This window comes from Fulmarus glacialis, unplaced genomic scaffold (genome assembly GCF_000690835.1).
Source record: "Fulmarus glacialis isolate BGI_N327 unplaced genomic scaffold, ASM69083v1 scaffold10531, whole genome shotgun sequence".
Lineage (NCBI taxonomy): Eukaryota > Metazoa > Chordata > Aves > Procellariiformes > Procellariidae > Fulmarus > Fulmarus glacialis.
Window position 1 is genome coordinate 103,090 of NW_009193413.1, and position 20,034 is coordinate 123,123.

The window sequence follows — 20,034 nt, forward strand, 5'->3', positions numbered from 1 at the left end:
GACACGTGCACACTTTCAGTGATTAGCTGCCTGCAGGAAATAGAATATGAATGTTCACAAGACAAAATGGTCACTAGAGACACTACCACAAAGGCTGATCCCATATGAAAAGACAGGCTTTGGTGTCAGCTGGGCAGTGGTGTATGCCCTATATTTTTGCTATTTTTATACTATCTGAATAATTTTACAGCTGAAGTATTCTCTTGGGGAAAATCACAGTATTTCTTTATATTGTTCTGTAATCGCCCACAAAAATTATGAACACTGAGACTGTAATTTGCAGGTAACAAATGTTTTTAAGAATCTCATGACTGCATGGGATAAATATATAAAAGTAGCATTTTTGAATGGCCCTACATTTAACTAGTCAGGAAAATATTCACATGGACTTGTGTTAGCAAGAGAACACCAAGTCAGCAAGTCTGAATATTAGACAAATTACCTTTATGGGTTTCTAATTTCTAATATAATTCTTTTCTGTCTGAAAAGTAAACTGCTACTTATGAATGCAGAGTTTTTTCTTGAAGTGTATTTTAAAGGAAAGATTAGTTAATAATCTTGTCACATGTGAATCCTGTTGCAGTCAGTTTTCGCACGCAACAACAGTAACATCATGGCGATGAATATCTAACGATGCTAATTTATTATAAATTTACTTATAAACAGAGGAAAATATTAGCAGTCTTCACAAGATATTTTAGCACAGGATTCTTTGCGTGTGAGAACTGTGCCCCTTTGCAAACTTATGTTGCATGTTGGTTTGTTTGTTTTTTAATGTTTGTGGCAGAGTTTCGCCATCAGATGCTGACTCCACAGCAAGTGAACAATCCAGCGGGAGAGAGACAGGAGAAGAAACTGCAAGACCATCAACTGTTGCAAATGAGGGCAAACCACGCAGAGCAGTGAAGAAGGGTTTGTTACTTTTTGTTTTTTCTCGTGTGCACTAGCAGTGCTTTACTCAGGTTGAAGAGTTACTCTAGTGCTGTAACTTTTGTAAACTTATCTTTGGCTGTTAATTTACTGGTTTGTGTTGCAGAAAATTTTCTTCCTCTCCTTTTTGGTTTCGTTTCTTCTGTTGACACTGAAGATCTACACGTTCCTTTCATTCCAGCAAGCTTTTGAAACTAGCGGCTTAGCACTTTCCTCTCCCACACACCCCCGGCAAGCCTATTTCCATTTAGGCCTAATTGTGGCTCTCATGGTAGCAATCTTGCAGACAGTTACATGGGCAGCAGAGGTCACAGCAGGACTTGATACAGCATGGGTATATGTCTGTAACTGTAACTTCGAAAAAGTGAGATTAAAAAAAAGAGATCAGAGAGGTAAAAGTTCTACAAATAAGTTCTAATTCAGACATCAAAATGCCTTCATGATTGTGCTTTAGAAAGATGAAAATCCAGTGCTAATAAGTTAATAACAGTGAAATTTTTTTGTAAAGAACCATCTTCCTTCCAGTTAAAGTGCCACCATTTGTCTTGGAGGCACCCTAAGATATATTTTTTTCCTCACTGAAAAGTTGATTAAACTCTGCAAACCCACGTTCATTTTTTAATTAAAAGATTCTTTTAAATTCTTTTCCTGTTTAAAAGTGTGTGGATAGCTGTGCCTACATAACCACTAAGTGTTTTTTCTGAGAGGTTTTTGAGTTTAGATGGCTTGCTCCTTGCTTGAGGTTTTAGTTACCAGATCTTTGCCTTAAATCACAGTGGTCTTCCTACTGAATATCTGTTAAAGGAGTTTGTGATATCCCCATCTGTTCTTAATACACATGGCCTTGACGGCAGCAGAAACTGAGAAGAAGAAAATATTGACCACATTGTGAGCAGTCTCTTTGGTATATTGAATGTTTTTCCACGTTGTCCATGAAATACCAGCTGAGATGTAAAGATGACTACTGAGGAGTGCAATGCCAGTGAAATTCAGATCATAGCAGACAATCTTCAGTTTTTGCTTATGTTGAAATGAGATTGAGGAATATGTAAGATAATTTATATAAGCTTCTAGATCTTGGGTGGCTAAACAGCAAGTTAAATAATGTATGATTCTTAAACGTTCATAATGTGAACTACTCCTGGAAGAGTAAGGGTGATGGAGCAGGCTTTCCTCTGTAGCAAACATTTAAGAAAACACAGCACAGGATCTGCTAATGTAACTAGGAAGTTATACTTCCTAATAATTCAGCAGGCGGTGTATGCCGTATGTACTTTACGCAATTTACAAAAATAAGATACTGTACTGCTATATATGTTTTCAGTGCCTTAGGTTTGCTCTAAGGACCAGAAATCATGCCCAACTAAATATATAGGGAAAAAATTACGCTATGACAGAGCTCATCTCAGGATGGTTTGTGAGTTGCTCCAACCTATCTGACTTCAATTCTGTTGCCCTGATTTAGTGCTCTCCCATTTCTTCTTACCTGGGAATTCCATTTTTGTCTCTTCATTTTCCATCTGGCTTAAAACTTTATGCAAGGTTTAACATTTCCTTTTGGTGTAGAAGTGTTCGGTGTTACTGCATCTGAATTACCTGGCAAAGGCAGCAAGGATATTGTGTAAAATGTGTCCTTTTTACCTATCGTGCCCTTACTGGATCAAATATACTATTTTTTCAGCATTTGGTGCCTCCAGTTTGGTAATCATAGGGACTATTTTTAGCATTCAAAATTGGAGGCACTGTCTGCAGAGAGCTTTCTGTCCGTTAAATGGCAGATTCAGCTCCCTTTTTGTGCAGCTGAGGCCTGGCAGTTTGATCCAAGTTCATGCATTTCATTCAAAACTAAATGGAATTATCTTACTGCTGTGGTTTTTTCAAGTTGCCATTCCAGCTGAATTATTTGTAATAATTACTGTGTTGTCTCTTCTTTTTCCTTTATGTTGTCAGGAGCAAACAGAGTGGGTAAGTAACCAGAGCTGGTAGCTGAGTACAAATATGAATAGAGGTGCTGGGGTAGCTGCAGTTATATCTTAAGGATGGAAGGATTTGTCTTCTAAGTCTGAAAAAACAAAATTGCTTTTGAGCTGTTGAAGTATAAAAAATTCTCAGTAACACAAATTAGTCATCCAAATTAGGCACGTTTTTCTAATTTCCTCCCAATTCTTTCAAATTATTGAGGAAAACATCACTGTGAAAGAAGCAAAACTGAGGCAGCTGTTGGTCCGAAACTAGCTTTGTATAAACAAGTTAGAGATATTGTTAGAGTTAGTGTCTTTACTGGAAGCCCGAGACAAATGCAAGCTACCTGCAAAGAACCACAAATATTTTGTCATGAACTAGTGTTTTTCAGGTCAGGACTGAGACATAGCAAAGTTGGGGCAGGAGAAAGCTGACACTGTCTTTGATAATGCATACCATATCTAGTGATAAATTAAGGAGTGTGTCCTCTGATAGCAGTTTCCATCTTACAATAGTAGAGAAGGATGGATATAAGGCTGGCTACGATGCTTTCCATTGTTGGGTTTGTACAAGTAACTAATGAGAGTCGTCAGCTGCATCCTGTGGACATAACCTACTGGGATACGAAGAAACCGTGTGAAATTTATCTGAAACTGCATACTGTGGCATGATCCAAATACCAGGAGATCAGTGGAAGATTCACATTGACTTTACTGGATTTTGGATTAGGCTTTAATGCACCTTGGTTGCTGTGTCTCTTGTTTTTATTTCAAGAGGATGCAGGAAGCAATAGCCTTCCTCTATCTCCAACTGTATTGGTTTTCATAGGAAATCATAGCTTCCTGCAGAGCAATTCGTTTTCCTGATATTTCAGTTCAATTAATAGTTTCAGCCCAGGGAACAGTGATGAACATTGATCCTGACATGTGACCTATATGGACTAGTTGTTTAAACGTGTTCTGTCCAGTATTTGGGTATTAATTCCTCTCCATTAGTTTTTAGCTTCAGCTGTCTAGTCTGAGATCAAAATTTCATTCATACAGTGTCATCTGATAGCTTTATAAGGAAGATTTTCTAACCATGGACAATGGTGTAATACAAGAACTTTGAAATGAGAAACTACTCTTACTCACTCTGTCAAAACTTCTAAAGGAGCTCATTCATGTGTTGAGTTAGAAACCATTTCTCCTTTTGTTCTATGTGTACAGCACTCTGCAGTTCCCGGCTTTCTTATCTACTTTACTATACTTCCGTCTTGGTTTGTATTTATAGACACATTCAGTGTATGCACGCAGAGAGGATTTAAAGGTCAAATGCAGCTAATAGGGTTTTTGTGTGTGTGTGTGTGCATCTTTTCTGCAAAAGAGGGTAACATATGATGTTACTGTAGAGCCTTACCAGAATTTGACAGTGGGACTTTTGGACAGTTTTACAAAATGAGTTTAAGAACCATTTCAGCTAAGAGGCCTCTGCCAAGCACTTGTTTATGTGTGCAAAAGGAAGGGTTATGGATGAAATTGCAAAGATTCAGAGTGGATTCTCAGCATAATTGAGTATATTGGACCTTGCTAACCAAGTAATATGAAAATAACCTTAAAATTTTATGTTGGAGGTCAGTGAGCTTTGAGAACTGCTGTTAGACTAGAAAGGTTGGAAAAAATGACTACTGTATGGGGAAAACAGGAAAGATGGATGCAGAAGTTCAGGTTTCCATTGCACTACAGGATCACTCTGAGGGATTCACACTAGCTACTTAATATATCTCGTGCCCCTCTCTGTGAGAGGCAATGCTTGCATGCTTCTAACAAATGCATGAAGATGGGGCTGTGAAGATGACAAATGGTAAAGATCGTATAAATAGCTATAGAAGAGAGATGAATATGTTTCATTTAGGCTCTCTGTCTTGCAAAACATTTGGGACACAGAGATCTTGACTGGAACTGTTTACCTTCTTTTTAAGGACACTTATACAGGAAAGTCACATAAACGATGCATACTATTTATAAATGTGTACATTTGACAATGCATTGATCAAGTTTGAGAAATACGAAAAATAAGAATTTTGCTTAGCTTGTGGTCACGTTGCTTTCCAGCCCAAAAGTAATGTGCTGTGAATATAATAAACTGTGCCCTTCCTTCCCTCACCTGCTCCCTTTTTGTGCTAGAAGAGGAAAGCAAAGGAGCAAGTCATGTACTGTGATCTTCTACAGAAGATAGCATTCACTCCTCTTCTGAACCCTATACTTCATTACCAGCATGTGTCGTAAATGGATCAGAGCAATGGCTGGTTTCTTTTCCTTCCTGTCTGTTGGAGTTGGATCAGATTGATCAACAATTGATTCTGTATCAGAATCAAATCAGATTCTCCTTCTGATTTGAATCTGAGAACCACAGCCCATTATTAGAAGTCTGTGCAAGGATGTGGGACTATGTCCCTCTACTCTGTTGTGTTCCTCCATAAGAAGAGTCACAAATCTTAATCTCTTACCGCTTATATTTCATGGTGAAAAGCAGTTTGAGAATTTGTGGTGTTACTGTGTGGACAAGACAAAAGATTATTTTGCAAGTCTAAGGTAGTTTTTGCAAGCCTAATCCACATAACAGTTCCTATTGTAGGCCTAGCTCCATCAAAAAAATAATTAAATACGTGCTTAACTGCAAACCACTGGGGTGATCCTACAGATTTCAAGTCTTTGAGGGAGATGAACTATTTCTGTTGAACTGATTAACTGTTGGCAAGACCAGGGCTGCAACCTTCATGTGTATTGGTTTCCATAATGTCTTTTGCTGATCGTATTTGAGTTGATTTAACCTCTTCAACAAATTACAACGTGGCAATATTTGTGCATCTTGCTTATCACTATGCGAACTGTTTATCGGGTCACGGAGAAGAGAACAGCACTTTAAAAGCATTAGTAAAATGTCTGTAAAATTCTTCGTGTTTTCTGTGGATTTCTAAGAGGCTTTTTGTTTAGTTCATATATCACTTCTTCTGTCACTTAAGAACTGCATTTTGCAGTGAGACATCTTTTATTGCTCTTTGAACCTCCATTTGAGGAATTTGCATCTCCTTAAGTACTGATAAGAGGAAACATTAGCAGTATGTACTTGAACAGCTTTTTATGGAGTAAAGTAGATTGAGATTTTGGGGGTTTGCAAATGCCAAGAGCTTGATTTACAGAAATAAAGAATGACAGCTCACCTTCTGGAAATATAATGGAAAAATGTTTATAATTTGCAAACCACTGGGTAAACTTGTTGTACACTAAATGTGAATCAGCTGGAAGGCCTACAGGGCAAATTAAACACAGATGGAAAACATGGCATAGTCTTGTAGCATAGCATCTGTAGAGCTTAACATTTGACTGAGATAACCCTAGCAGCACTACTTTACTCTGCATTTGTTCTGGTGATTTAGGACCTCCTCAGACCAGCAGTGGAAACGAGCAGCACTCCTCAGCCTCTATTTTCGAACACGTGGATAGGATGTCGCGTTCCTCAGATGCCAGTAGACGGGTCCCAAGCAAGATCCAGCTGATTGCTATGCAACCGATGGCAGCACCTCCAGTTCAGAACTCAGTGCTTTCTGATCGAGTAGCAGAGACCAACAAAATTAATAAAGAGGTATTTTTAAAGTGCTTTGAATGTTTGTGGAGGACTGTATGCCCAGCCAAGAGGAAAGTGAAAAGTATCCCGTTTCTTGTTATCAGGAGTTCCCTGTTAGTTCCTGAGGAGTTGAATTTTGACAAGTTACAGGAATAATCCTGTTTCTGTCCAGAGAGGTAATCTGACCTGATTTTAAGAGATACCTAAACCAAAACTGAAACACTGAGAAAGGAGCAAATTTGATGGTCAGGATACCTTGTGTTACCGTCCTTTTGCTAGTAAGCAGGACATGACTTACAAGAGTTGTGTTAATTAATGTGTGAGAATTGGAAAGTCTGGCCCACTTTGGTTTTCGTTCTACACCATTCTTTTGACTTTTCAGCAACTCAGGATGTGGGCTATACAAACAAGTTATCTCAAGACATTCTGGGGTGTGAATTTGCAGCACATTCATTGCTTCCAACTTCTGAAGTGTTTATCTGACAGTAAACATACAGAAACTTCTTGCTTTCTGTGAGGCTCACGTTACTGTAAGCAGAATATGAGCATGCCTGGGGCATTAGGAGAGAAGGTAATGCGCTGTAAAACCACATCATATGCTGCCTGACAGTACCATGTACCTGCATCCTGGTTTTGTACTGGGTATAAGATGGCATCTTCTCATAATTCAGAGTGGAGGATTACTGAAACCTTTAACTTAACTGTGTTAAGATACTGTGTTTCTGAGTATCTTACGGAAGAGAGGTAAATACATATATCTAGTATACATAGGCAAGAGGGGCCACAAAGCAGAAATCTGATTATATGGGCAGAAGACATATAATTCTAACTATAAATGTAAAGAGTAAGTCTGGCTTGTGTCCCTTTTATGTTTTTGGGGGCTTTTCACGAGAGAATACACAAAAATCAATTTTTATTTGGTTTTTAATTCGCTGCTGCAGATGTGTTCCAGAACTAGTCCAGCACAGGCAGAGCAGTTGTTGCTACCTGATCTGATGCCCAGCTGTTTTCCATTGATAAGAATTATTTCAGTGAGTGTTGGGCCAGGACTTAAAAGTGTGGTGTTACGAACCTTTCCCCAGATGATGAGATGCACTCCAGGGAATTTGAAAAAAAGGTGGGAGAGAAGCATGAAAATTCAGCCTGCAAGAAGACGTAGAGCTGATAACGTCATGTTCATCTAGGGACCTGGGCCCTTGTATTGCTGCTACGTTTCTGCATAGCTTATGGCAGCCTCTAGTGCTCAGTGGAGGCACTGAGTTATGAGCTCAATTAGCTCTTTAAGTTCTTGCTTCTTATGTGATGAAGGTCGTTAAAGGGAATGGGTGACAGACTTCAACACTATTGATCAAATGTATCTCTGTTTGACAAGCAAAGGTAAATATAGCCTGTACTGGTTAGTCTTATTTTTTCAGAGCAGTGTCACTTCTGGCAGGCAGCAGGAGTTCTTTGTGTTCTTCCTGTCTTTTGTTAACAAACTGCCACCTCTTTCTAATTGCACCTGCTCTGCTGGCAATCGTATTGTGTATAATAGTACATCTACCTGCGGAGGCAATGGGGATACTGCAAAATGTCTAAGAAAGTAAGTGTGTTTACAAATTGTGTGACTTATTTTAATCCCTCAGAGATTTGGGGGAGGGAGGGGCAGGCAGGGAAGAGAGGAGGAGAGGTTTATGGAAAAGTAGCAAAAAGTTCTGTTTGCAAGAGCTACAAATGAAAATGCAGTTGATTTTTTCCCTTCTTCTTTAAGATACAAACAGCCCTGAGGCATAAATCTGAGATTGAGCATCACCGCAATAAGATTCGTCTTCGCGCCAAGCGCAAAGGGCACTATGAATTTCCAGTAGTGGATGATGTGGTGGTGGTTGACTCCAAAGAACAGCACAGAATATATCGCAAGGCACAGATGCAGATTGACAAGATCTTGGACCCTGGAGGCAGTGTTCCTACTGTCTTCATAGAGCCCAGGAAGAGGTAGGATTTCAAAGATGGGAAAGAACAATTTTTCTTTAAATTCAGCGTCCAAACTATGTCAAATCTGTACTTCTGAATTTTTAGAGTTTAAAATAATTTTGATCCCTAGTTGAATTTGAGTTATCTAGGTGCAAATGTTTGGTTGTTGTAAACATTTTTATTTATTTCAGTATATGCCAGTATGTTTTGTTTTCAGATTATTCTTTTACAGGTTCTCAGGGGTGAATTCTCGATAAATAAACCCAAATGTATGAAAACTGTCTTAAAACAATTTCCTCTGCCATTTGTTTGAATAAATCTTATGAGGTGTAAAAGGATCAAAATTGTAATATAAGCACTAAAAAAAGAAACATGGAAAATATAAACTGCAAGAAATAATATTTTTATAAAGGGGGAAAAGATGCAAAATAAGGAAACAACTTGAACAACTTCCAAAGCATGAAGATTCTGAATTTTAAAGGCAAATTCACAAATCAACGAGATAACCTTTTACATAGTCCCTCCAGGTAACGAGGCATCATGCCTTCCTGGCGTTCTGTTTCCAGAGAAAGTCTTTCCTGGGCTCTGTTTAGGGCTTATGAATACTGACGCTTTGTTCCTGAAGCACTGGTACCCTGTGACTGCTTCTGCACTGATAGCAAGTAGCTTTTCCCCAGCTACATGGGTTCCTCAGCTGGTTTGCCTGGTAGGGTTAAACCCAACATGCCTTGTGTAAAGCCTTGTTGGCAGTGTGATCTGTTCTGCTGCTGCAAATGTGTCAGACATTGGTCTGGCAGGTCTGGAGAGGTACTGGCAGCGGCTGTAGCACAGACAGCTTTGAAAGATGAATGTGGAAGGGAAGTGACACTGGAGAGAGTTTGAGGGAGGAAGGGGACAATTTGGAGAGCTGTCAGTGAGAGTGGTGTTAGGAGAAGCTTGAGGAGAGAGATTCAAGGCTAACTAATGGGACTGGCGTGAGAAACTGGGAAAGGGAAGAGCAACAGGGCTGAGGCAAGGATGACTTGGAGGGAATGGGCAGAGGAGTTCAACCTTGAGTGGGAAGAGAAGAAAAGTTGTAAAAAGAAATGTGATTATCTTTGTCTTGTTTGGTTTTTCTCTCTCTCTGCTTTTTGTTTTCTTCCTGTTAAGTTCTCGTGCAAAACGTTCTCCCAAGCAGCGCCGGCGACATCAAATAAATGGTAGTCCTATCGATGCGGAAAAGGACAGGTTAATCACAACTGACAGTGATGGGACATACAAAAGGCCTCCAGGAGTCAATAACTCTGCATATATTGTATGTATGTCTCTTGAATGACAGGAGTGCTCTGATAATTGTGATGACAGTTGTGACATGGGGAGGTTTTTGGCCTTCTAACTATGGTGTGTAATAGCTAATTTCAGTCACATGTAGTTAGCATGTAAATCAAAGTGAAACAAGGATTTCATTGGCAGTCTGTCAGTATTAAGCAGTAAAATTCTGCCAAGTATTCTTTGATAATAAAGAGGCCAAGAACCAAAACCTTGTTTTCATTAATGCCACTGTATTATGCACATGAAAGTGTGCTTGGCATGTTCCACAATATGTTGAACGTAGTTTCACTCTAGTCCAATTTGCTGGATGTTATATATTCATATGTTACAGAAAATTTCATCCTTTGCTCTCAGAGTGGAAGATTCAGTTCCTTTCATGAGAAATTTTCTCATCTTTAAAATGTGGGAATTAATTATTAATGAAAGAGAAACACATCTTTGTACTGCAGTAACTTGAAACAATTGTACTACAATGTCTTGAAAATTAATTTTGTTTCCTATCTAAAAAAGGCAAAGACACTGGAGAATGCTTCTGTTCAATCATATCCATGTCACAAACTGTATTCAGGCAACTTTAACCACTTCTAAGCAGTCTTTACAAAGCCTAATGCTAATATTGGAAACCCCTGGACAGTTTTCTTCTTGGAAGATGGTTTAATAATTTTAGGAATTTCACCATTAGCTGCGTTTGCAGTCAAGTGACTACAATGTCGATTTCTGCAGTTTCCCTCTGCCTTCAAACAAGAGTGTGATGATTTTAATGTCATGCTGCAGCAGAATAAATTATCATCTGAAGCTGTTTTATTAAGACATGTCACACAACAAGCTCAGCCCCTTTGGCATCTGTAGCGAGACAGTACTCAGAATGCTAAGTTCCTGGTGAAGTAGAGGCTTTCGCATCTTGATGACTGATTTTGCAGTCTGCATGCAGTGGTAAGAATGAGCTTTCATAATAAGTCTGCTGCTGCAAAGTTTGTTTAATTTCCTGTTACTGATGAACAATAAGCCCATGCGGTAAGATCCTAGGTAATAATTGCGATGCATGCCTCAGGTATTGCTGCTATGAAGCACTTACATGAATCTTATTCAGGCGATGCACCCAAGTTCAAGTTCCATGCAGCTAACCACTTAGTTGCTTAACAGCTCCCTTTGTGTGTTTTTCTAGGAGGTAATAATTGTTTAATACTACTGCTGATGTGGTCAGTTTTAAGCTAAAGACTAAATTAATTTCTTGCAACTGCAAAAGCTGCAGAGAAGTCAGAGATGTAGACAGAGCTGATTGTCTTTTTCTGGGTGGAGTAAACACTCTCTGCATGACTTCTTTACACACTTGCAAACTGCGAGATTTCTGTTATAGTTGAGTAACTCCTGCACAAAGCTCCTCTGCCTTACCTGAGATCAGAGCATTTCAGATCACACTGAATGAAGTATTTGAACGGCTGGTGTCATGTATGTGCATGCATACATGCATGCAGAAGTGGGGAGGGTAAGGGGCAGGTTTTGTCCAGCACCAGCACTTCTGCCATTTATCTCATTGTGGTTCTGGCAAAGAAAATGTTGCTCAGACTTAAGGCCCACAGGGGCTTGGAAACTGGCTGGTTAGATCTTCTCTCTGGCTGTCCTTCACCTTCTTTCCGTTTCCTCCAGTCTGATCCAGACTTGCCTCCTGAACCTCAGACAACATCTTCAGCTGATCTGGGGAAGTTCCCTGGCTTGCCTTCCCACCCAGTCTCCCAGTACGTCCCACCACAGCCATCCATTGAAGAGGCTCGGCAAACCATGCACTCGCTGCTGGATGATGCTTTTGCGCTGGTAGCTCCCAGCAGCCAAGCAGCCAATTCCACGGCCGTCACACCACCTGGGGTCTCTGCAGGACAGCCGGTAAACAACACTCCTGCTCGAGCAGGGAGGGGAACCACATGCACCCAGTGGGGAACACCTTATGGTCCAACTCAGGCAGTAAGCAACCCATTTAATGTGAGTGATGCAATTTAAAAGGCTTTTCTGGGCAGGTAGGTAGCACCAGTTAAGCCATGGTCACTGTTACTGTGCCCGTGCTGTCAGGACTTATCACAAATGTGGAACAGTTTCTGGAACCAGGAGAATTCAGAAATGACAGTCACAAAATGGTGAACTTGCTTTTTAAGCCGTTCGGATTCTTTTCCCCTTTCCCATCCCAACCACAAGAGAAGATAGGAGTTCTGCTCCTTTAGGATGACTTTTCTGTTCTTCTCAGTTATGGTCTTTCACACATCAGTCTTGTTATGTCCAAGGGTAAAACTTCATTTTTTAAAAAATAAATGTGCTAGTTCATATTTTGACAATGAAAAATGGGCTTAGGTCATATTTTTCAGCAGGGCATCCAAATGCTTTCAGGAGGTGAGGGATACGGAAGCAGTATTTCTGTGTATCATTTTTTGCATTTTATGGAGCACTGAGACACATGGATAATCTTTTAGGTCATCTCGAGTTCCACAACAATTCAGTAGAACTTTCATAATGCCATTGGACCGTTGAGTCTGAGCCCCGTGGTCTCGCCGGTTGAGGTATAAAGAGATTTCCAAATGCAAAGCTTGGTTTGCTGAAAGTTTAAGCTAAGTAGACATTGGAGCAACCCTTGATCTTCTGCAAGTGAGAGAAAGTATTTTTGAAAGGTTAAGTTAAGACTCTGATCAGGCAGGAGAGACTGCTAGCCCACTGTAGCAGTGATTCCCAGATCTTCTTGTGCTGCTGGGTTTGTAAAACTAAGCTCTTATGGTCGCAATCAAGTCACACATACAGGCCTAGTGATCTCTGCCATTCATCACTTAAAAGGCTGACGGTGGACTTCCCAGGGTATGCATTTTGATTTTAATTTGGTTTTTTTCATTCTTCTGACAGAGATACGTGGAATTTGGAATGACTCCACCAACAGCACCAGGTCTCCTACCAAGGTAGCCTTTCACCGAATTATCATTTATTATTTTCCTTGCAATTCCTCCAGAGTTCTTACTGGCACTGGTATATTATTATGCAAAGTACTGTATAAATGAGAAGTAACAGGAGTCCGGATCCAGCCTGCGTAATTTATTTATGTAGCATGAATGACATATGCATGCTGTATGGAATCCAAGCCTCCATTTAAAAGAAATGTGTTTCTGGCCCCTTGGCTATAGAGATGTCCTTCCAAATGCTGAGTAAACCACTGAGTTTCAGCTTTTAGAGAGCCTGAAACAGTTACTCAGATGCATGTAATTCTCCCAATACTGCAGCTTTCATCTTGTTTCTGTAGCTCCAGGGCAACACTCACTTGCAAAAGTTTGCAGATGACTAACAGATTTATTCTATTTTTAACCAAGTTGAGAACAAATTACAGAGCATGGTGACCCTCACAGAGAAAGCCTGCCTTGCAGGCCTATTACTATAAAATCAGGGGGGAAGAACAAATTTTCCATCTTTTCCTGGCCTTGCTATGGGAGAATCATGTAAAGAGAAGACGACAGTTGTCCAGGTGACTGTTAATTCCATGTTTGGTGTCTGTGTTTTAACTACACGTGAAGTTGGACTCTTGAGTCATAGTACCCACTGTGGTCAGACTTGTCTCACCCTCTCCAAGCTGCTGCAGCCAAGGTGGTAAAAAGGTAGCCTCATGCTGCTGTCTCATTACCTTCTTACAGCTCACCATATGAGATGAAATCCCACTGGTATCAGTGTAATTCATTAGATTTCACCTAAAGTCTTCACTGCCTTGGAAACTTGATGGTAAAATGGATGTGAAGAACTTTCGTTTATCCATTGTTCTGCAACCTCATTTTGAAAGGACCAACTAGAAAAGGAGGAGTCTCTAAGCACATTTTCTTACTTGGTCTTGGCTGAAGGTGACAGTTTCAGTGTGCGTGGAGCATACATGAAATGGCACACAGTATGACATGCAGTGTATTTTTTGTAATTTAGGTTACCTTGAAGATTATAAGCTTTGAGACTGCCAACAGAAAGCATAACCAATTGTTTGTTATTGAGGATTTTCTCTTTGTTGGTGTGTTACACATTCAGGGAAGATGTGATAAATTAATCATGAAAGTGCCATAGCCCGTGTTAGTGGGTGCTGTTAGAAAGTGCTGTAACCTGAGCAAGATAGTGTCTTTGCATGGTATTTTTTGTTCAAAAGTTTATCAACCTTTGGCATAGACACTCTGTAAGTTACAAATTAATGGCATTGTTATTAATAGTTCAAGTGCTGGCTCTGCCAGTGCTGGCAGATTAAGTTGACAATCTGCAAGGTCGTTGGCCTTAACAGGAAGAATTCCTTTAAATTTTCATTAAAATAGAAGGTTTCCTACAGCTTGGTCAATAGAAAACAAGGAAAGAGTTGTCATGGTTGTGGAGTGGGGGTTATGCTCAAATTCAGAAGATAATGATAAACAAATTGATAGAGACAGTGCACCAATTAGAGGAAGGAAAAATAACCTAAGGTCAGTATGATTAGTGCCATGTATCAATGTCATAGTCCATTGGCTTAAGTATCCAATGCATGGAATAATAGTTGGGTGACCGTACCGTTCCCTTCTCTGTACAAATGCAGTCAGCATCTTTAATGGGGTGGAACCAACCCGGGTAAAAAAAAACTAAGTGTAAAAGACCTAGGTCACATAACAGCTAGGCAAACATAAAGGCACAATGAACAACTTTTACCAGAAAATGAATATTGCATCATGCAGCAGAGATAGAGATACTTAGCCATAACGGATTAGTGGTGTAAAATTGATTTTTGGGGCGGTATTTCCCCACTTAGTTAAATAACTGGAGATTAATGATTTTTTTGAATGTGCAAAGATAAATTGAAGGCTGGGTCTCAGCCTGGAAATAGGAAGGAGCACTAGAAAGCTTGTATGATGTAGATTCAGAGCTGTATCCCATTTCTATACTCTTCTGTTGATCTTTGACTTAAAAGAGTAGCTCTATCTATCTGTTAGATACCTATATATCTAAAGAAGATTGAGAAGAGAGAGTGATGGGTTATTAAACGTGCACCTTTCAAGTACAAACCCATCAGCAATAAAGGATATACTTTCTGAAAAATTGGCACAAAAATAATACATTTGCAGTAATGTTGAGAAATACTTTCTTTAGACAACATCAAAAAATTGTAGTAATTTATCCGCTACAAGATTCCAGCTCAGCATTGCAGGCATAAAAGGCCAGGTGATCACATGCTTTACTGGTTACAGTGATTAACATAACAGAAGTGACATTGTTAAATATTACCTACCCATTCAGGTATTTTAACTGGCTTGTAAGTCTGGTTGGAAATGGTTTCCTCTGGATCTGCAGAGTGGACAGGTGGGATTGTATGCAAGGGAGCTGGGGAAATTCTGGCGCTTCCACAACGGGGTTGTTGCAGCTTGAACCCCTTACACCTCCTCCATTTAATACTGTATGCCAAGTAGCTAGTACTTCAATTTACAATTACTTTTTTGTGCTTTTTTGGGCTCTTACTTGGCTTTATTAGGCTATTTATTATTATGTCAGCTTTCTTTGCTATCTGGCTGTCATAGAAAGGTGGTTAGTTTTCCAAATAAAGCACAAATCAAAGAAAGTTTGAATTAGATGCAGTCATGGGATTTTCCTGTAAAACAAAAGGGTGTAAAACTGAGGTCTCGAGAATGGGATGGGTCGCAATCCATCACCTAGAAGGGCTTAGATGCCATTGTGGTAAAAGGCATATAAAACTCACTTTGTGTAATTTCATGTGCCTGACTTAGGACGTTTGTCTCACTTTGCTTCCTTTATACTCACCAGTGAGAGGCTCCTGCAGAAAAAGATTTAGTGAACCTAATCTTTTGCTTTGAATGCTTCTTGAGGAGTGTGTCTCTCTTCTTTAATCATACCTGGAGTCTAAGAGAGACTGGCCTAGTAACCTAAGTACCTGAAGTTCGGGCATCCACACCTCCACCATATTGACAGGAATCAATAATCCTTGAAAACTCAGCTGCCATCAGTCTTTTAAAATAAAATCTTTCCATGCCAGGGTTAAGATATGTTAATAGGAAGCATAGGAAAAGCAGCATTTCCATCGCCTTCTCTGCTCCTGAATTATGAATTATAGGGTTTCTTTTACAACTCCCATGAACTCCATGAAGTTAGATTGATGACGGTTTCTGTTGTTAACTCTTTTCAGTAAATATGTAACAACGACTACCAGCACCAGCCTGAATTATAGGAAGCATTAATTTTAGTATACATTACATCTCTTCATACGTGCTTAATGACAGCTTTGAGTTTGTTGAATCTTAAAGAGCAAAGTTTTGAAAATGTCCTGAAAAAAAGATCAGAATGCTTGATGAAGTAATAATTGTTCATGAAATACACATGTAATGCAGTTTGTATGGTTTGATTTAGACCAAAACTCTGTGCCCAGAAACTCTTGAGTAAGAGTCAGATTTGTTGCTAAGGTAAGCAGCTATGTCACTACTGAAGTCTTATTTTTCTTTTTTTTTTTTTTCCATTGAAGATGCTTTATTGCCCAAGGGGAAAACAAGATTTGTGGACTTTTTTCACTGCGTTGGGAGACTGCAACATGTGAAAAACACTTGTGTGAAATTTTGTTAGAGTTTCTAACTCCCGTTCCTATGCAGTGCAGGTCATGAAGGAGGAATATATTCCTCTGATGTCATTATTTTCTTTAACATTTAAGGTTGAAATGTACATTAAAAGGCATCATAAAGAGTTGTTGTATGAGGTACACCTGCATTACTGCTTCTAATTAGGCAATTCACTTATTGTAATCTTGAGTCCTTACTTTTCCACAGGCAGAACTTTGGGCCAGGTTTTCTTCAACCTGCAGAGTTAATGCACCCAGACCAGCAGCCACCTGAGGTTCAGTATTCCTCCAGAGGGATATACTCAGAGGAAATGCCATCAGTGGCACGGCCACGACCAGTTGGAAGCACTGCAGGTACACTTCACTTAAGTTGAATATGCACTAAAATAACTGATCCTTTTCCACATCTACTCTTACACTGAGGTCACCATTGAGACGTCATTCTCCTTCAGCTACTACACTTGAAATGTGGTCCTTGTCTTCACTGCCAAAAAAAAAAGTGATATCGCAAAGTGAGGTTAACTTTACATCCATAGGACCGTGCAGAAAAAGGCAGTGCTTTGCCACCTTTTTAGTATCTTACAAGCATTGGTTATCACACAGCGTATTTTCAAAAAAACCCATTCTCTAAAAATGAAAAACTACTTAATTGTTTTAGAGCATACGGTATATGCTAACTTTCCACTATCTCTTTTGTGCTAAATGAGCTAACTGTCACATCCCAAATCAGCTTGCTAAATAACAATTTTTTAAATACTTTTCTGCATCTTTATTTCTCTTCCTAGAAACGTATGCATAAAAGCAGGATCTTTTAGCTTCTGATGATACTATCTATTGCTGTTCTCCCATATGAAATCATCTTCCCTGATTTGGTTGTGAGATAATTTCTGTAGCACTCATCAATGCTATCATGAATAAGATTCTAACATCACATGGCAATTAAGCAGCAAACACCGATTCTGAGAATAAAGTATTCTATTCTTACGCAAACACCACAGTTAATTTTCTCCCAGAGAAATGTTTTCTTCCTGGGGAGTTGAAAAAGACTGGAAATATGATCATATACTCATGTCAGAGTCCTAGTTTTGATAGCTGCTATCCTCTCCTTGTAAATGTTAAATGAATGAGAATGACAGGGATGTGTAGTGACTGTTACAGTTTAATGATTATTTTATTGTCTGATTCACAGTATTCTCTAAATGCTTATGTATATTCTGCTTTAAAGTTTGGAGGCAATTCATATGATTAGTTCCTGTCCTTCAGCATAATTATATGCAAACATCATACTTCTCAAATACTGGGGGTTTTTTGAGAGGAAAATACGAAAGTGACCTAACTGTCCATCATGTAAATCATACTGTTGTTTTTGTCGTTTCCTCCCTTTTTGTACATACACATACACAGAGAGACACAGTTTTCTCTTATGTATCTGTGGGTTTATTAAATGTGTTTCATTTCTAATGAATAATAAAATATAATAATAAAATAAATTTTGTTTCCCTGCGGGAGGAAATTCAGAAAAAAGGAAAGCTGGCATGTTGTTACATGTCTCTTGCAATTAATGGTGGTGGCTATCCTTGCATGTGTTTGAAAGCAACGGGAGGGGAGGGAATGGAGGGCAGAAAGGAGGAGGTTAGCTTTCAGGCTGAAAGGAGATACAGTGTGTTCTGACCTTCTTGTTAGTCAACGACAGCATCGTTTAATATTTAACCACAAAGCAAAGCTGAAAGAACCATACTCTTATGTAGTCATGTATTTTGTTCTTCTGAGAGACGGAATAGAAAGCAGTCTGGAGAGTTAGGGTCTTGCCAGTGTGATGCAAATAAGGTGTACCACAGGAGCAAATGTCTTCTCTTTGCTGCTAAGTAATTTACATGAAACCGTTGCCAGGGCTTTCAGTAAACAGTTTGGAAAAGGCTGGCATATTTTTTGAATGAAGTGTAGTCCATGTCTGAGATGCATGTATCTCAACCTCTTTTTTCAGTGCAGTGGCAATGAAAAGCATCACACTCAAATGAACTGCGCAAAATGCACATAACTTTTCCTTCTTTATTCTACACTGACAGCCTTCTTTCTGCTGATTTTTTGTTTTAATTGCACAGAAACAGAGCTCCACTTTCTTCTTGTCTCCTGCTTCCAACAAAGTTTTATGTTGTCATTTGTCTGCCCTACAAACTTGACTGTGTTATAAAGATGAAAAAACAATATTTGCTTTTAAGGTTCTCAGATACAGCACCTCACTCAGGTGGGAATTGCTAGCAGGATCGGAGGTCAACAAGTGGAGATCCCCTCAGGCAGAGCAGGGCATGGCCAGCCGGGGGGGCCAGGGTGGCCCCAGTACCGTGGAGAGGATGAATATGCTAGGCGAGATGCAGTGAGTACTGTGTTACACATTTGCATAGTTTCCAAAGTAGTGATATGTTCGGGTTTTTTTTTTCTTGCATTACTGTTTGGAACTTTCCCCCCCTGGAATACTTTCAGTTGCTTCTCTGACATTCTTTGCTTTGCTCTTCGAACCCTTGTTAGCTCTTCTAACTTTTGCTTGCTGTTCTTTCGCCTTTGCTTCTCTCTAACTGCTTTCCTTCACTTTACCCTAACCTTTTTTTTTTTCTCACTTGAGGCCTTTACCCATTAATTGCAGTTCACCCAGTTCCGCTTCTGAGCTCCAGCAGAGGTGGATACTGCTTTCCATTTTCTTCTTTGAAATATGCCTCTGTATTTTGAGATCGTTGTAAGTAGAAAACACTGAATTAAATTGTCCTAGACTACCGTCCTACTTTGTATTGGTATAGTTCTTTTGTCTTCTGTATCAGTGTGCAACAGCAGGAGGCAGGGCAATGGAATAAGGTACATACTTGCACATAACAATAGAGGTGTTTCTAAAGTTATTTTCCTAGCCTCAGTCAGTAGGATGTGGTAAATTAATATGTATTCGTTTACCAGTGTTGCCTAGGCAGCCATCGTGATTTCATGTTCTTGGCAGTGGTGCTTCCAGACGTTGACATTTCTGATGCAACCAGATGTGTGAGGTTGAAGATAGTATATGGCTTTTCCAGGAAAGATACAGTTGCCTGCTACCAGTCCGTGTTTGATGTACTTGCATCCTGAAGCAGACTGACCTGTGACAGCTTTATTGTAGTACTCTTGAGCGCGACAACTTTATGCTCCTTCTTTTGCTCCTTTGCTTAAACTATCATTTTTCTGGTTTCTTCCTTGAGGGAGGAAGGAAGGATCTCCTGCTTTTGCGTACTTAGGGCAGCGTGTGTTCACACTGCTTGAAGTTGCTTTGCAGTACTGCTTGATCTCGCAATGGCTTTACATAAAGAAAATGCAACAGGATGGGCCTCATCTGTAGATTTTGATGAAACTGAGCTGCCACCACTCCAAATGAACTTGAGAGGAGCAGCATAAAACTTTTGAGAACTGGGCACACTAGAGACAAACTCTACTGATACTATTCAAAAACTTTTAACTGTCAAAGCTGAAAGATGTATTTGCCTAATTTAACTTGCTGTCTGTGCTTGGAACTGTGGTATTTGAGTGCAAGAACATCATAATTTAGTTTACATCTAGAAGAGCACTTGCATGAGAGATGTTAGTGTCTCTCCTGTTATGTTTTCAGAGGCATCTCTAGGTTACCATTCATTGCCCCTTCTTATCATTTGTCTTCCTTTTCTGAAAATGACTTTTCT

At 39.5% G+C, this 20,034-nt stretch overlaps 1 protein-coding gene across 1 annotated transcript in view; it reads left to right on the forward strand.

Moving 5' to 3' along the window:
* Window positions 1-20,034, forward strand: part of KIAA1549 (KIAA1549 ortholog) — a 74,030-nt gene that overhangs the window by 49,582 nt on the left and 4,414 nt on the right. The window contains exons 11-18 of the mRNA XM_009587445.1: window positions 788-912; window positions 6,311-6,516; window positions 8,249-8,472; window positions 9,601-9,745; window positions 11,410-11,643; window positions 12,643-12,695; window positions 16,551-16,696; window positions 18,562-18,716. Coding sequence (XP_009585740.1) covers window positions 788-912; window positions 6,311-6,516; window positions 8,249-8,472; window positions 9,601-9,745; window positions 11,410-11,643; window positions 12,643-12,695; window positions 16,551-16,696; window positions 18,562-18,716 — 1,288 coding nt within the window. The remainder of the gene's footprint in view (window positions 1-787; window positions 913-6,310; window positions 6,517-8,248; window positions 8,473-9,600; window positions 9,746-11,409; window positions 11,644-12,642; window positions 12,696-16,550; window positions 16,697-18,561; window positions 18,717-20,034) is intronic.